Source organism: Caretta caretta, chromosome 9 (genome assembly GCF_965140235.1).
Source record: "Caretta caretta isolate rCarCar2 chromosome 9, rCarCar1.hap1, whole genome shotgun sequence".
Classification (NCBI taxonomy): domain Eukaryota; kingdom Metazoa; phylum Chordata; order Testudines; family Cheloniidae; genus Caretta; species Caretta caretta.
Window position 1 is genome coordinate 92255714 of NC_134214.1, and position 17174 is coordinate 92272887.

The 17174-nt window shown below is 43.9% G+C and overlaps 1 protein-coding gene and 1 long non-coding RNA gene across 4 annotated transcripts in view; one reads left to right on the forward strand and one right to left on the reverse strand.

Moving 5' to 3' along the window:
- The window catches only part of LOC142073244 (uncharacterized), a 28124-nt gene extending 13450 nt beyond the window's left edge, over positions 1-14674 (forward strand). Inside the window, exon 2 of the long non-coding RNA XR_012670022.1 lies at positions 13771-14674. This is a non-coding gene — a long non-coding RNA (uncharacterized LOC142073244). The remainder of the gene's footprint in view (positions 1-13770) is intronic.
- Positions 8302-17174, reverse strand: part of MAMLD1 (mastermind like domain containing 1) — a 349693-nt gene continuing 340820 nt past the window's right edge. For 2 of the 3 annotated variants that reach the window (XM_075132553.1, XM_048864990.2), the window contains exons 3-5: positions 12546-12692; positions 10763-10844; positions 8302-10495 (exon numbers count right to left, since the gene is read on the reverse strand). In XM_075132553.1, the coding sequence (XP_074988654.1) occupies positions 9489-10495; positions 10763-10844; positions 12546-12692 (1236 nt within the window). In that variant the 3' untranslated portion in view covers positions 8302-9488. The remainder of the gene's footprint in view (positions 10496-10762; positions 10845-12545; positions 12693-17174) is intronic. The other variant, XM_048864991.2, reaches the window with a different exon arrangement.

Genomic DNA, 17174 nt, shown 5'->3' on the forward strand with positions numbered 1-17174 from the left:
TATCGTAGAGCTTGGCTGTAGATAATGGATCGTGTGGTGTGGTCTGGGTGAAAGCTGGAGGCATGTAGGTAGGAATAGTGGTCAGTAGGTTTCCGGTATAGGGTGTTGTTTATGTGACCATCGCTTATTAGCCGTGACATTATCGGGGATACTGTTCCTGACGGCTTGTAATCCATCTTTGCATGGAATGTTGGTGTAGAGGGCTTCTACATCCATAGTGGCCAGGATGGTGTTTTCAGGAAGATCACCGATGGATTGTAGTTTCGTCAGGAAGTCAGTGGTGTCTCGAAGACAGTTGGGAGTGCTGGTAGCATAGGGCCTGAGAGAATTACACAAACTAACCAAGCAGCATAGAAGTGAACAGTACTTTTGACTGTAAAGATTCTTTCACGTGCTATCATCTAAGGGATCACTAATGCCTTGATCCTACTCCTGTTCAAGTTTGCAAAGTCAAGCACTCAAAGGTTGGAAATGTCAGAATTAAGACTGTCTTTGCAACCTTAATTTACCCCTTTGTGTGTATGAATTATAATGCAGTCTTTAATTAGTGATCACATACTAATTTTTCCACAGGACCTCTGCCTCATTCAGTGCACAAGATGGACTGTGCTCATTTAATGAGCACCTATTCAATATTTTGTTTTCTCCTCCTTGTTCAATGTGCAGCCATAGGCCTTATTTGCTACATGATCTTCAACCCCTGCTCTGAAGACAGAATTAATTAAATTTCCTCATGGGCTTTTCTGTGGTGCTCATCACTGTAATATCTGAGTGTTTCATAAACAATTTATTTTCACAAGCCCCCTGTGAAATGAAGGTTTATCACTATTCCCAGTATACAGATGGGGAACTGAGGCACAGAGACATTAAGGTCAAAAGTATTCACTAGTCTGGGGTGCCCAACCTGAGACAACTAGGACATCATTTTCCAGAGTACTTAGCTTTATATAGCACTTTGTGTGTTCAGTGCCCAGCTTCCTTTGACTTCAGTTTTAGCTGAGAGTGCTCAGCACGTCTTCAAATCAGGCCACTCATCTATTTGCCGAGTGAAACAAAAACCTTTCATAGCTCAACTAAACCACTGAGACCAGCGGTCCTTTCAGAAACTCTAGGTATCACCTAGGATTGAGAAACAGGATGCTCCCAGTAATTAACTAAGCTCCAAGCAGACACCTAAAAGAAATATTGGCTTTTACTGGAGTTACACCATCATTTCTTCCGTGAAGCTTCTTATGAATAATTCCTGCTGGAAAAAATCCTACATGCTTTCTTTTCATTTATATTGTAATACAATTTATTATACAAGAGTGACCTCCATTCAGGGTTCAGAAGATCAGAGTACTCAAAGTAATAGTCACAGCACTAGGTATCTCCAGCTAGGGTTTACACGCAGCATGAAAAGAATGGGAAGTTAATGTATCAAATCAGAAAGTCTCTGTGTGGTAGTGTTAACCTCAGTGTTGAGTTATTTATTAGTAGTAATAATATGGTAGTGCCTAAGGCCAGGGACCCACTGTGCAAGGATATATTAGAGACAATACCTACCTTGAATATCTTACAGATTAAGTGTCAGATTACAGGTGGCTACAACAGGTTCCCATTGCTGCAGTCTTGGCAGCATCAAAACTCTCTTCACGGGTTAGTGTGGATTGTTTTAGGAGTAAAATTTCCTACACCATAAGTATTTAATATAAGATCAAATGGTGCTTGGTTCTTGAGTGAATGTTCATGGTGGAGAGGCAAAAAGAGCCTCTCCTCCTGACCCCACACAGGGCCAACCATAATTGCAGACTGCTGCCTTCTAGCACCCTCGGCATGGTGGCTAAGAAGAGGGGGCACGAATTTGGCCCTCTGTAGGAGCCAGTCATGGAGGAGGCTTCATGTTGATCCTTCATAAGGAGTGGTTAAGTGGACATTCCCTCCCTTCCGCCCAAACTCCATCCCTACCATGAGCTGGGACGTTCCAGTAGGCATCTTGCCCAATTGGTGGGGTATAGTATGTTTGCACTTGGATTTCCAGTCACGTTTGACCATGTGTTAGCTAACATAACTGTACATTCTAGTGCAGATGCTACAACAAATGTTTGTTACAGGACACAAACAGCCCTTTATTCCTAGTAATATAACCCAACACAACTAGCAACAAACTTTTGGCTCCTGCTCACGATAGATGCTGCACTTGTGTTAGTTAACCACGTTTTTGGTTTACATGTGTTAAAACAGGTCTAAAATTCAAGTGTTATTCACACCCACAGAAAATTTGGTTGCATGAATGGCCCAAATTCCATTTCTCAGTCAGAGCAAATTGTTAAACATGCACAACTGTGCACACAAATTGTGAGACACAAACACAAATTTACTGAGTATGTTGGGAAGCTGGCCCAAAATCTTTCGTGTAAAAATTCCTCTCTTTTCTGAAGTGGACTAGGTTCTTCGTAACTCAAGCAGTCGTAGGCGTTTACTAGTGCTCAGCCTGGATTTTTCTTTACATACACCGCTGTCCCTTGCAAGCAATAGACATTGTGCTGCCTATGGCCTATAAAGGTCTGTGTGGGAAGAGAATCCTGCAAGAGCATGCTATGGTGCCATGAGGTTCTTTGATTGGATTGACACAGTAAGGCAAAGATGTGAAAATAAAAATAATAGCTGACTCTGGTACTACTTTACCTAATCAAAGCACTTCACCAACAGTATCCAATTAATTCTCCAACTATCCCAGTGAGGCTGAAATTATCCCCATTTATGGGCAGGTAAACTGAGGCACCCATGGAGAGGACAGCTTTGTTGTCTAAGCTTCAGGTTTAAAACAGGCTGGAATCCCATAAGAGCTGATCAAATTCTTTATACTTACAAAGCAGAGAAAACCACAGCACACGAGCCATGTTGGGGATCTGTGGGATGAAACCATGAAAAATGAGCCTCTAGCTGCTCGTTACACAGGAGACTTTTCCACAAGATAGGAATTAGCTCCAGTCTCCTTGTCCAGAATTCCCACCCGTACTCTTATGTTGTGTATTGATCACACCTCTCCTGGCTGCCACACTTCATCCCAGAGATCAAAGCTTATCGGTGCGGCTGGCTGTACAATTTGTGAAGTGACTTGGGACTAAATGGTACACAATTAAAAGGCATTATGGTCCAGTGGGTAGGGTGCTAATCTGGAATTTAGGTGACCTGCATTCAGTTCCCAGCTCCACCCCAGGCTTTCTGTGAAATCAATGAGAGTTGGGCATCTAACCTGCTTGGGAATTTTTGAAAATCCCACTAGACATCCATCTACATCTTTAGGTGCCTAAACACCTATCAGAGTCTGGTCCATAGTCTCTCTGTGATCCAGTTCCCCATCTGTAAAACAGGGCTAATAGCACTTCTCTGCCTCACAGGGGTGTTGGAAAGCTTGTGAGGTACTCAGATACTACAGTAAGGGAGGCCAAATATGTTCCATCGATAGCTACAGGTAATAAAAATCCCTATTGCGAGGAAGGGAAAACAGTGCCTGATCCCAGAAGAACCAGTTCAGCTTCCCCCCACTTTCCAGAGCCAATACAGAACATTTCCCTCCACAGAAATCTGTATGACAGTAATACAAAAACCTGAAACCGTGTCTGAATACAGATCACTGGTCTCAACCACATCATTACATCAGCAAGGAAACACAGAGCATTCATAATTGTTTGCCTTAGATATGCTGTAGAACTGGTCTCCCGCAGGGAGTGAAAAGAAAAAATTACCTCCTTATCCTTTTCTCCCATTGTGCCAGCTGGCTTATGCCCCGGGGCATCCCATCCATACACAAAACGCAGCATAGTACTATGCTATGGAAACCAAACAGGGCCAAAAATCAGGTCCCCATCTGTCCTTGAAAAAGGGTCAACCCCAAAACCGGAACATGAAAAATGTAACATGATTTTCCAAGAGACAGCCAATTGAAAATGCCATTCTGATGGAGTATTTTTTTTAATCCTTGTCATTAAATTGCAACACCAGTCTTAGTAAGAGCAAAGTATACATGATGCAAAACAATCAGGGACATCTGATTGGTATCTGGCTCTCTCACCTGTAAAACTAGCAAAGCAGAGCTCAGCTGCACGGTGAAGGTCCCACTGGGCTTCCGGGACAAATCCTCAGTGTAGTTGTGCATTGTTTTAATTGACACACAGCTGTGCCATAGAACAGGCTAATGAAATGCTGAAAACACCATTTCCAACCTTCCAAACTTCCCTGCTTTTCAAGAGGAGAAAAAACACAGAAACTGGCCTCTGCACTGTGACTCTTTAAACAAAGATGCAACGAGGTCGCGTGTGTTTGGCTGCAAAGAAAGAACCAGGCACAACAGAGTGAGTCGTTGTTAGGCAAATACATGCCTTGGGCAAAGTGGGGAGGGCAGCCAACTGCAGGAACTCTGGCTGGACCTACCCACCATGTAATGGGAAATGGAGAACGACATGTATAAAATGGCATATTAATTTTGAGCAGTGTTGCAAAAGCAGTTAAATGAGGGGGGAAGGGAACAAAGAAAACTGCTTTTATTAAATGCCTCTTTTGTTTCACACTAGCCCTTTTCACTAAGGAGCCTTTGCAGGGTTTTATTCAGTATTATACCTTGCGGCCCTATTGACCAGAAGGAGCCTTAAGCTTTCAGGAGCTGCAGCAGCTGCCAATCAGTACTTATGTTCTAGCTTTCCCAGGAGAGAGATTTATTGGTATTTAAAACACACAACACTCCCCAACCCTCCTTTTTTATTTCCTACGTATAACAAGGAACGGGAGTTGAATCGGACTCTAAATTGATATTAAGCTCCAAATCCTGAATAGCCTGGCTGTGCAGATGTACTTAGGAGAAATTCTCCCATAGGATACAGAACCACCCACACCCCATAGGTGGAGGAGGAGGAGGAGAGGAAGACTGATGTGGCTACAGATCCTCTGACCTCAGCCCTTCCCCACCTCCTTGCATGTGTCCAGCTACGCAGGGTGCTAATGCAGACCAGGGCCAGGGCTGCTCAGCTGGGGCATGCTCCCCGAAGCCTTGTGCAGCAGAATCACACCAGAGCGGCAAGCGCAGGATTTGTCCTGAGGGCTCAGTCCTTCCTTTAGTTAGTTGGGCGTAAGTCAGGAGTAACTGTTGGCGTCAGCAAAGTTATTCCTGCTTTACAACATCCTACACGAGAGCAGAACTTGACCTGAAATTTCAACATCACGTGCCTTCGTTGAAAGCGTCTTCAGCAAGAGATGCAACAAATCTGAGAGAGCACAAAGCGTTCTTTTTTACGCTGGAGTGCCTGGCAGCAGAATTTGGCTCCTGGTATAAGCCTGCATGTATTTTGTAGTGGAATCTGTTGATCCAGTACATGTAATTTGCTAATGGTGCGGACGCAAATAGCTAGCCGAAGGGCTGGACTACACTACAAAGTCAGGTGGTTTAACTATATTGCCCAGGGCTGTGAAAAATTTCACAGCCCTGGGCAATGTAATCAAACCAACGTAAGCCCCAGCATAGACACCACTAGGTCAACAGAAGAATTCCATCGACCAAGCGACTGCCTCTCAGAGAGGTGGGTTTACTAGAGCAACGGAAGAACCCCTGCCATCGCTGTAGTGTGTCTACAGAGCTGCAGCTCTGCTGCTGTAGCGTTTCTAGTATAGACGTGGCCTCCTTCTAGTCTCACCCTGGTTTTAACTCTGTATGACTCAATTGCTGCTCTCCCTGATTTACAGCCATGTGAGGGCAGGATCAGACCCCTTGCATTTGAACACTGTTTTCTGTAATCAAAGTAAGATGAATTACAGAGGAAGGCGTTTGGTAGAACAAAACAGTTTATTTTGACAGAGGCATTGTCAGTTACAGTCTGATCCCAACCCGAAATGTAAAGCTAATGCTCCAATCGCTGATCCATTACACAATATTCATCCTGCTTTCATCTTTGTGGGCCACGTACTGCATGCTCCATTCACAGGCAGTATGCGGGCTGGGATGGCAACATGTAGGACAAGATAGCGCCCGGCTATCTGAACAGAACCCAGATGGAGCAGTTCCCATTACTGTTTACATGTGGAATCGCCAACGGGATATAATTGAAAGTGAGTGTTCATGAGTATACTCCATAGACACCAGGTAATAATACTTTTCATCTTCCAAGCACTTTACAAGCTTTAGTCCTCACAACACCCCTGTGAGGTAGGAAGTATTAACAACTCTATTTTACATATGGGGAAACTGAGGTACAGAGAGGTGAAAAGGGCACTGTCAGCTCAAACCTGGCCTAACAATTAGAGTGTGAAAACCAGCGTTTACATAGCCTGAGACCAAGAGAATGATTTTTCTTACATGCTAGTAGAAATGGTTGTTTTTCCATTCCCCCTGCAGTGTTTGCAATTCAAACACTGCACTGCAGAGCTGAAAAACTGGAAGGCAAATTGACTTAGTGATTTTAATTGTCCCAGATGAGAAAAGTAAAAAAAAAAAAAAATCATAGAGAAAATAATCTGATTTTAAAAATTGTTTCACGTAAAATCATCTAAGTAGTTAGTAACGTACTGGAGGTAAAGACGTTTGCAGCACAGGATTTTGCAGTTGACATTGTCTCTAAGTGACACTCTGCAAATCTGAGATGGAGTCAGGATTGGGACTTTGAGCACACCTCTCCTTAAAGAGACAAACTGCATTGACTTCTAATTGGAACCAATGCCCCTTCATTGGCAGAGTGGATTTCAGAACTGAAAAGCAGCAGAAGTCTCGGCAATTCTCATAGCCAAACAAACTCACCCATAGCCTCATTGTGGTTTTATTGAGAAGAGTTTACCATACTCTGCTCTGTACAGAGAGGAGTCTGCGTTTATGCATAAGGAGCTTTAGGACTTGATTTGGAGAAGTACAGAGTACCCACAGCTCCCACTGATTTACATCTTGGCTTCTTTCCCGCTCCTCTTTAGTGGGAGTTGCAGGTGCTTATCACTTCCCAGGAACAGGCTCATCAGGGATCATTCCTCTAGGATCCACATATGGATCTTCCCATCTCTGCACACAGCAAGGGGTTGTCCTCACCCTACTGTCCCCTCTTGCCCTCTCAGGGCCATCTGTAGGCCCAAGGATTCGCACTTGGGGAGAGACGTGTGCATCATCCTCAGCGGTACCCTGCCAGGAAATCCATCCAGAACAAAGCAGCGGAGATGGCATTCACTCTTCCTTTCCCCCATGCCATATACGATGGCTGGGAGCAGTGGCCAGAGAGGGAAGCCATGGCAGCGGGGCTCCCTTGCACTGTCCTTGGCAGGGAATGGGGAAAAGGCCAGAGCGTCTGTGTGGGGCAGTGCCCATTCAGATGCTCATGTGCCTCTGGCAGATCTAGGGAATCTGGAGGGGAAGAACCCTTACTTATTCCATAGCAGGGGCAAACCCTGCCTTGCCCCAATGGAATCATCTGGGGAAGATTCCACAGAGGGGATCTCCTGGAGGTTTACTCACCCAGACTGATTTCTTATAGGCTTTTTGGTAGGCAGGGGTTGGGATGATTCCCCACCCCTACACTGAGAGGTTGCAAAATTCTTCCCGAACAGCATGATTTTATTTTCCCAAAAGGTTTGCAGCCTTTTCGGATTCAGCTTATATGGAGTTGATTTAACTATAGCTTCACTTGTATATTTTTAAGACCCAGATATCCTGCCCCCCAGAGCAGGCAGTAGCTTTTTATATCTAGAGCTCTCCTGTAAAGGGCTTACGTCTCTATCTAAAATGAATGGAGTGGCTCAACTCTGTCCCCCCCCCCACACACAAATATATAATATTTACCATATATATTACGAGATGATATGGCATGTCTCTAGCAACACAGCATCTGCACAATTGCCCTGAACCACTTTACACTGGGCATGGTTTTTCCTTGCAGTGGAACAGTTGCATTTTCCAGATAGGCCAACAGATATTTAGAGGTAAAAATAAAGAGTTGTCAAAGCAATAGTTCCAAAATCTAGATTAATTTATATTTCTGGATAATAAGAAGTGTCGCCTAAATAACTATGGTGATAGGTGCTATATAAAAAACAGATAGAGTTGTCTGGATTCATTTATAATTGCATTTGAAAGGATGGGTAAAGCTGGCATAGGAAATCCCATCCAAAATTGAAATTCTAGCCTGCTTAATTCAATTCTTCCTCTCCCTCATTTCTTCTAGTAATAGCACATATACATTTATACAAGGTATTCGAATGATGTTCTAACATCCTGGAAAACAGTGAAATAATTCAAATCAAATGTTTGCGGCTACAAAATGTTGCTTCTATGAAATGAAAACATAAAATATATGCAGTTTTCCCCTGGCAGTTTATTATGGTATGAAGAAAAAACATTCTGTGCTTGAAGCTGACGTTATATTACAAATGTATTGCAAAGTATGATGTGACTATTAAAATATGATTACACAAAGTATGAACATTTTAAGAAGTTTACAGTACAGTGGATCTTTTATAAACAGACTTAAATATACATATGACAATAGTAGCTGACAAAAACATCAAAAAATTAACTATTAATGTTGATAGACTTTTCCCCGTGGAAAAAAAACAAGTCTCACGTTAAAAACAGAAAATTATGAAAAGCTTGAAACCAGGAACAAATCACCTGTACACTACAAATATACATGGCAGAGGTGTGCAAACCAGAACTATTGTGTCATTGGATAATACCTCCATACAGAGGCTTTACAATGTTTGGCTGATGTTTGCTCTTCAGGTGTCACTCATTTCACACCATAATTCTTCAATTGGTTGCAATCTATAGTCACGTAGTCTGTGTTAACAGTTGTACTATTATGAGTATATACTCAGTACTAGACAGTTAATGCATTCAACGCTCTCATCAACATATGGAGGAAGTGTATCCTGACTGAAAACTTTGCTGCAATCGGGTATCTGCGGGTGGATCCCTCCACCTGCATGAAGCCCTGATGGGATCCACTCACAAGGATCGGTTTGCAGGATGGGTGCTCTGAATAGGTTGACAGTTAAAAAAAAAAAATGCAACTCCTCAATCTTCCTTCTTGACAAGGGAGATAAATTACCACATTTGCTTCCTGTTTAGCCAGTTTGCACGGATACCCCTAGATCATGTGTTAAGTTATGTCAAAAACATAAGTATTTTATGCTGTAATACACAGTATTACTGAAACTAACAATATTATTTGCATATTTATAACAAGGTATAATGAATTTCCTATAATAAAACAAAAAATGTATGCTATAGATCTATTTACAAGCAGTCCAGAAAAGAAGTATAAATACTTCTATATTTAATGTTTAGGAAAACATAATTTATAAAATATTCAAATATATACAGTCATCTGAAAAACTGCCAATATTAAACTTTGATGCAGACAAAGAATTGGCCGTGTCCGTTCATTCGGTATTGAAAGAGGAGGCAATTTTTGTTGGTTTGTTTTTACTTTGAAAAGTCATACTTAAGTTATTTACAAGTCAGTCTGCTTCCCTATGAGCTAAACATGTCCGGAGCTTTGAGCGTGCTGTCCCAAAATGTCGTCTATCATTGTCAAATTGTTCAACCAGTCTTCATCATTATTGCTACTGTTCTTCATAAGGGAGTCTATGAAGTCAGTCTCGCTGCAGTTTCCAGGCAAGATCGAATTGCTCTGTTGTGGCACAAAGTCATACTGCGGCAGCTCGGAAGCAGTATTCATTCTGTTGAATGTTCCTGACAGCTGGCCTGCGGAGGGGTAACTTGGCGGGCAGAGTCCTTGAGCAGGATTGAGCTGGTTAAAACTGGACATACCTTGTGGCATGGATTTCATAACATTCATAGCTGGCAATGGTCCTCTGGTTAAACCGTGTCTCAAGTTCTGATTATTCAGCGTGCTCAGGCTCTGGCCGGACTGTCCCAGGTTTAGTTTTTGTATCTGTCTGACCTGGACTCCAGGCGCAATCTGATTAGGCGGTGCTACAGCCTGGTGGGAAAACTGCTGACCTGGAATATTTGGTCTCACGTTCTGTTTGGAGACGAGGGGGTTACTGGAGAATTGCTGCATGCTGGTATCCATTTGGCTTTGATTTGGCATTCTTGAAACCCCAGTCGGTGTCCACATCTGAGCAGATGCATTGGGGTAGACAGTAGAAATTCTTGGCATACTAGGCTGTCTTAAGTGTTGCTGATTTGTTAAGGAACTGGAACTAAAGCTAGACAATGTCATTCCTGGCCGGACAGTAGGATGGCTGTGAACCGTTTGGCATCCTGAGTGCATGCCCAGAGAGGTTTGGTTTGGTCGCAGAGGGATGTTAAAATCGGAATTAGGTGGGAAAATCCCTTGCTGTTTCCCAGGATTATGCGGAATCATTACCATTGTCCCACTGTTCTGGGTAACAGAGGTTGGAGTCAGTCCGGAGCCCAAGGTGTTCTGAAGTATTCCCGGGTTGGATGGCATCATGCGGTGATTCAGTGGAGGAGCTGGCATGGACTGACCGCAGTCAGTAGGAATAGGTTGTGGTACTGCTGTATACAAAAAGAGGTAATATGTTAAACATTAAGGGTGCATTTATCCCTGAAACATGGCAGATTTTTAATAGGATGCTTTGCTTTAATTCCCCTCTTTCATTAAACAGGCCTCGCCACAGCATTCCTTGTCACAGAGTTACTACTTGAGTGATAAGAAAAGAGGAGAATGCCATGTTATGTGACAAAATGTAGAATGGTTTTCTTTCAGTGCAAAGTATCATTAAGAACCCTGCATTTTTAGTAGCACACACTTTCACTCCTTACCCTGAAACTGATTCATCTGCTGGGGCGCAAATGAACTCCTCTGCTCAGACGCTACGCCCAGCATGGTTTGTTTCTGCTTCTCCTGGAAAACAAGAGAAAGAGTTGTCACGTTGCAGCCTCGCAAGGAACAAAAATAACAGCAGACATCTGAAGTGTGGCCAGTTGGACACTAACAACTACACACATAAGCTCTTCAGATGTGCATCCCAGACAGTTCATTTCAGTCAGGAACTTAATTGTTCACAAGCCCCTTCTTGCAAAGGTGTCCTCTAAATAGCACAGTCCAAGCCGGGGCTGCTTTAGGCAAAAATTGTGTAAGCAGGTCCACCTCTACAGGGGAGCTGGAATGACATTGGGACCACTTTGTTCACCCACATGGGGGTTAGGGGGTTCTACCCCCAGCTCTCCTTGTTTCTGCTCAACCGGGGCTTGATTCAAAGCCCACTGGAGTCACTGGGAGTCTTTCCATTGTCCTCAGTGGATCAGGTTCTGTGTGCTGCAGGAATCTTTGGGTCTTCCCAGAATCCACTGGGCCAACTGTCTGGGCACATCCTTTGAAGCACCAGATTCTTGGGGGTGGAACTGAAAGGTGCTCACAGCATGTGAACGAACAGAAATGGGGCAGCCTTCAGGGGGCAGATTGACGCAGGAGACTGCTGGCGGCTGCGAGTGTGTTGGGAAGATGGCTCTACTCTCGTGTGTAGGCCAGATCTCCGTTTTAAACCAAAACCTACTGTTGGCCCACAGGGAGAACCCATGGGGAGCTCCCTCCTTACCAAGATATTGCTGGCTCTGCCTAAAGTGAGCTGACTTGTATGCCGTGCACTTTTCCTTCTGTTTCAGAGGCACCTTCTCCAGCACAGCCTGCCCTGTGCTACTGGGAGCTCTGGCCACGTCCTTCCAAATGGTGCTGTGCTGTCTGCTCTGTGACAGCACATACAGTGCAGAGAGCACAGTGTGGACTGGAATGAGTGCCCCACAACACCAGCACAGACAGGCATGGGGCAGGTCAGGAGGGGGGCCATTTTGGTAGTGAGAAGGAGGCAAAAGCAGAGAGAGGAGGCAGACAGCCAGTAACTCCAGCTACCAAGTGCAGGACAGGCCTGGTGAGGAAATCTCAGCAAGGTTCCCTCATGGAGCTGCCGCTGCACTGTCCTCTTGGGGAGAGGGGTCTGATCGCCCCAAACCTGGCAGTTTCCTCAGGATCCATGGGAAGCCAGGGCCATGCACACAGAGGTTCTGTGCTTCCTCATTGCCTCTGATCCCTGGCAGCCCCTCCCACCCTGGCTCCCTGACAGCAAGGCTCCAACGCAGCCTCTGCTGCCAGGGCTTCCCCGGCTCCTGGGAGGAGTGGCAAGCTCAGTGCAAAGGGGACTACAACCTGGGACTGGACCATCTACTGGGAGGAATCCCTATGGTGCTGGAGGGGGTGGGAATGAAGAGCATCCCCCTAACCCTGCCTCACTCACTCCTTAAGCCAGACCCCTCAGCATCTGCCCTCTCTCCTAGCACAGACCCTGGACTGCAGGGGATGGAAACAGCAGCGTGGAGGTGGCCATGTTCCTCTTCCACAAAAACGTATTCTTATGTGTGTACACACACACACCCGTCCCCCACTGCAACTGGTGCTGGCCTTTCTCAGAGACAGAAGGCTGGACTCTATGGACCGATAGTCAGACCCAGCCTGCAACACTCTGCAACAGCCATTTCTTACGCAGCACTTCTCACTTTAACAGTGGCCACGTATACATTACAGGAGTCACGTAGGCACAGCAAGCCGAACCTGCATTAGCTGCCGTCTTATGATTTGCTGCTTCAGCAAATGGTTCCTCATCGTATATCCGTTCACTGTAGTTGGTGTAGGCACCGAGCCTCCGCTTGGTATGGTGCCTGGCTCCTGAAGTCTGGTAACAATTCCAGGATTTTGATCCTGCCAAGAAAGAGAAAAAAGAGAAAAAAAATCAGTCTCACCAGGGAGACACAACAGAAGCCATTGTCCCATCCACTGATGCCCCCCTCCAGCCCAGTTGCTGTTCCATCCTGAATTGCATCTTCTGGATTTTTACAGAGACTGCACCATTGAATGGCGCACATTGTGGCTGTTGTAATGAGTAGCAGTGGACTGCTCTGACTTCAGAGTATCAACACAGGAAGAAACTGAGGGATCAAAGGTTAATCCAAAGTTCTTTGTTCTTGGCCCACAGCTAGGGGACTGATTCACTGGGATCAATGGAGTCACATGGGTGTATAACTGGCAGAGGGATGTGAATCAAGCCCTACATTCTCCACTAATTCCCCAATGTGATGCTAACAGACAAAGAAAGAAGAGCTGGAGTAAAGCAGGAGCTAGTAGATATCGGACAGAAAGAAGACACACACTGCGGAAAACTTAGGAAAAGGAGAGCCAAGGTCATGCAGAGAACTGGGAGTGGGGGAGACCAGCATCAGAGGGGAAAGCTCCTGGTTAGGATGATCTGGAAACAAGGCAAGAACCTGAATATGCAGAGGAGGGAAGAGCAAGATTCCCAACTGGCATCAATCAGCGTTACTCCACTGGAATCAATGAGCCAGATACCCAGCTGGTGGGAACTGGAATCACTCCATTGTGGTCAATAATGGATCAGTGTCAATTTACGCCACCTGAGAAATTGACCCAAGACGAACAGAGGGGAAAATTCTAAAGCCCATCATAACAGCACCCCAAAGATTCTGGGAGCAGAACCTGAAAGGAAGAGGAAGTCAGAAACATTTAAGCCAAAACATCTTACAGAGGTAGCATGTAATTAGGGGAAGAAAAATAAGTGAAAAAGCCACGTCTTCAGTGAAGAAGAGGAAGAGCAGGGAAATACTCCAGCAAACTCTATACCCAGGCACAGTAGCTACCAGTATAGTCCCCATTTTAACATCCAGCTTTTACATTATTTATGATGCTTTGTTATTATTGGCAGAAAGAATTATGTACATTATATCCAGCATTCTTAACCAGGCCATGTTTCCTTTGTTTTCAGAATGGAAGCCCACATCCTTTGTCTGAGAATCAATGCTATCAGAAGATAAGCAAGAAGAAAATGGTTGTTGCCTTTTGACATCTGACAATGAGAATCATGCTAAAATGGAGCAAACAGGATACCAGCAATGGTTTGGAGTGACCAGAAGGAGACGTTGGAGGGTGTTTGTCAAAAGCCAGGCTGTCAGAGCAGGAACGCCTTTCGCGATGGTTTCACTATAAGAGATTGCCCCGGTCATTCGGAGATGTATACTTTTTTAAAAATAGGAGCGATTACCAAGAAGGTCACTGAAATTACTCACTTTTATGGTGCCTCCTTTTGTTGCAGCACTTAGGTCTATTATGCAAAACCACAATTGATGAAATGTAAATGCCTGTGAGATAATTCACCAAAAGACACAAACCTGCAACTCATCACTGAACTCATTATCATTCCTATTCATGGGCAGTCTCACAAGACCAGACATTATTACCACTGCTCTGCTTACAATCCTACTGGACACTATTCCTTTTCTCTCCTCCCTCCCACAGAAGGAGAAGGAGGGGAAGAGAAGTAAATATGATTTACTTCTGATGTAAATACAAAAGTTCATGTAAAGCTAGTGTTTTGCTTTCATGTCAGATATTATTCTGCAGCCATAGTTAAGCTTTGAATAATATGGATTGCCTCTAGGGTAATATTTGAAAGAGCAGGCATTCAGTTTGTGTACTCTGCACATGAAAGACACTGAAATGTTCATATCACTAAAATCCCTGCCATCTACCCAATTTCCTCCCAACTTGTCTTGTTGCGTGCAGAGGGTCTGTGCTTACTGAAGCAAACGAGTTTAGTGCAAGGACAATCATTCTGTTTCGCTCAGGGCTATTGCATTAACAAGTCATAACATTAAAGTCGTCTTCTTCTTCTTCTTTTGTTTTTTTTAACTAATCATGTCCACCTCATTCTAATTTATCCGAAACCTAATTAAGAAAATAATGTTGGTTTTTTCTATATTATTAATGGTAAAGAAGGGGAAATCACATTACTAATTGCAGCTCTTCGGCTGCAGCAGAATGGCCTAACAATATGGGATTTTGCTGGAAGAAGGACAATCAGCCAAGTTCATTTGCAAATACCCAGAATAGGTTCCTACATTTGGGAGAAGTGTTGCATAACATTTAATTAGCCACTAAAGAAAAATAATATATATGCACATTTTTGCTTGGGGGAAAATTAGGCCAAAAAAAAAGGTGTGTGTGGGGGGGTGAAACAAGGAAGGAATTCAAAGTCTTTCATTTTATAGTTCATGTTTAGGATGAGCAAAAAAACAAAAACAAAACACCTCTTATTTTCACCACTAGTGGGAACTACTGCATTCCCTTACAGTAGAAAATAACCATGTAAGTGTCATGACTAAGAATAGCTCTTGCATGTGGTCTAAAGGATGCTGCTATCTGTATCAAAGGTTAATGAACTTTAAACATTTTTCCTTTTCATCACTCCCCAAGAAAAATCACTTCCCATGCTAAGGCCAAGCCAAACAAGCCACAGCCTGAACTGGTCCATGCTTTGGGCTATCCCATTTTAAATTTCAGGAAGATAGCATCTCCGGTAGGATTTGAATTTCAAAGCCAGAGACCACAGCCCTGGGTGTTCACACATCTAGGGGTGCGTTTAGTTACTTGTGGGCTACATCCAAAGATATGAATGCCTGGTGTGCAGTCATTGAATTCCTCTTGTGTTTTTCGTAATACATCACAGCTTCTCTCTCTCACTCCAAAACTCAAATTAAAACATCGAATCAACAGAATTTTTAACCAAATAGCACATTATAAGGAGCCTGGAAATGTTGAAAGCATGTGGTTCTGTTGCTAGGCAAACTGTCACACGGCAGTTTCAGAGCTCTACAGTACTCAGTGGGCTTTCCAATTTGGCCATTTATGTTGGAGATGGGATTGGTGCTGTGAGTGGGTGGATAGAGACCCAGCATCAGGTGCTTGTGTTGGGAGTTAGGCAGCAAGAGTCAGAGCAGTTTTCAGGAGTGTGTATGCTTAGTATCCATGCTCAGGTTCAACCACTACACCTGTGGGAGAAAACCCTGCTCTTTGTGTACACCAGTGATGGGTCAGATGCATCACTGGCCATTCACAAGCATAAACAGCATATGCAGTGACTCACTGTTAGAAATGTACGTATGCACACACAGCACAGGTGATTCCTGGGACTGAGTGTGCAGTCACAGCAATTATGGCTCTGATCCAGCAAAGCATTTACACGTGTGCTTAACTCAAAGGCCATGAATAGTCCCACTAGAGACGACTTTCAGAGTAGCAGCTGTGTTAGTCTGTATCCGCAAAAAGAAAAGGAGGACTTGTGGCACCTTAGAGACTAACATCCGATGAAGTGAGCTGTAGCTCACGAAAGGTTCTGCTCAAATAAATTTATTAGTCTCTAAGGTGCCACAAGTCCGCCTTTTCTTTTTACTAGACACTACGCGCGTGCTGAAAGTTAAGCACATGCTTAAGTACTTGGCTGGATCTGGGCCCACGTTTACAAGCCATGCACATTCACACTTCTAAAAACCTGGCTTCCAGTTGCAGTAAGTGCACACGCAAATTCGTTGTGTCAACAACATGACCGCATTTCTGAAACTCCAGCTCTTTGTTGTTCATCCAGTAATCACACACGTGTTCACTTAGGTGAGAATCTGGAAAGTTACAGTCCTTAATTCTTCATGAGTCTTCATTAACAAACAGGACTTCCCCAATGTCATCTTGAGGGGGTTAGTCACCCTGGATGGGCAGGCAAGAATCCCATTAACCTTAATCTAAAGTAGTCACTGTTTTTTTAAAAAACAGTTGAAAAGCACCAGTCTCATTCATCATTCCTATATTTTCCCATCTGCTCTTAAGGTGGAACTCTAAGGAATAGAGCATAAAGCAACTTCAATTTTAAAATGCACTAAGTTAAGACCAGAGCTATTGAAGATTTACAATATATTTTAGAAGGGGACTGCAAACTGCCGGACAAAGTCATTGAAAACATCAAGAAGACAGTGACCTGCAGAAGAGTGGCTCTCGGAAAGGCACATTTACTTTATAAGACATAAGCTGCCAGTGGAGACCACTAAGCATTATATTACAGACCCTCACAATAAAGCTAAGTCATGTGAATTTGAGCAGTTAACAGATGGACTAATCAGAACGGAATTCTTTGTGGTTAACAGATAACCAGGTCAAGGCAGGGTTATTGTGAGAAATAGACTCAGCTTTGCAAAGAACAGTGGGTATTTGCTAGTGAAAACTGTGCATCTCAAACGAAAGTAACAAGCAGCAGAAGAACTGAAGTGCATCTGATTAAAAATGCATACAGTGACTGAGCTTTAAAAGTATCTTCCTTTTTGAAAGACACTGCCAGTTTGAGAA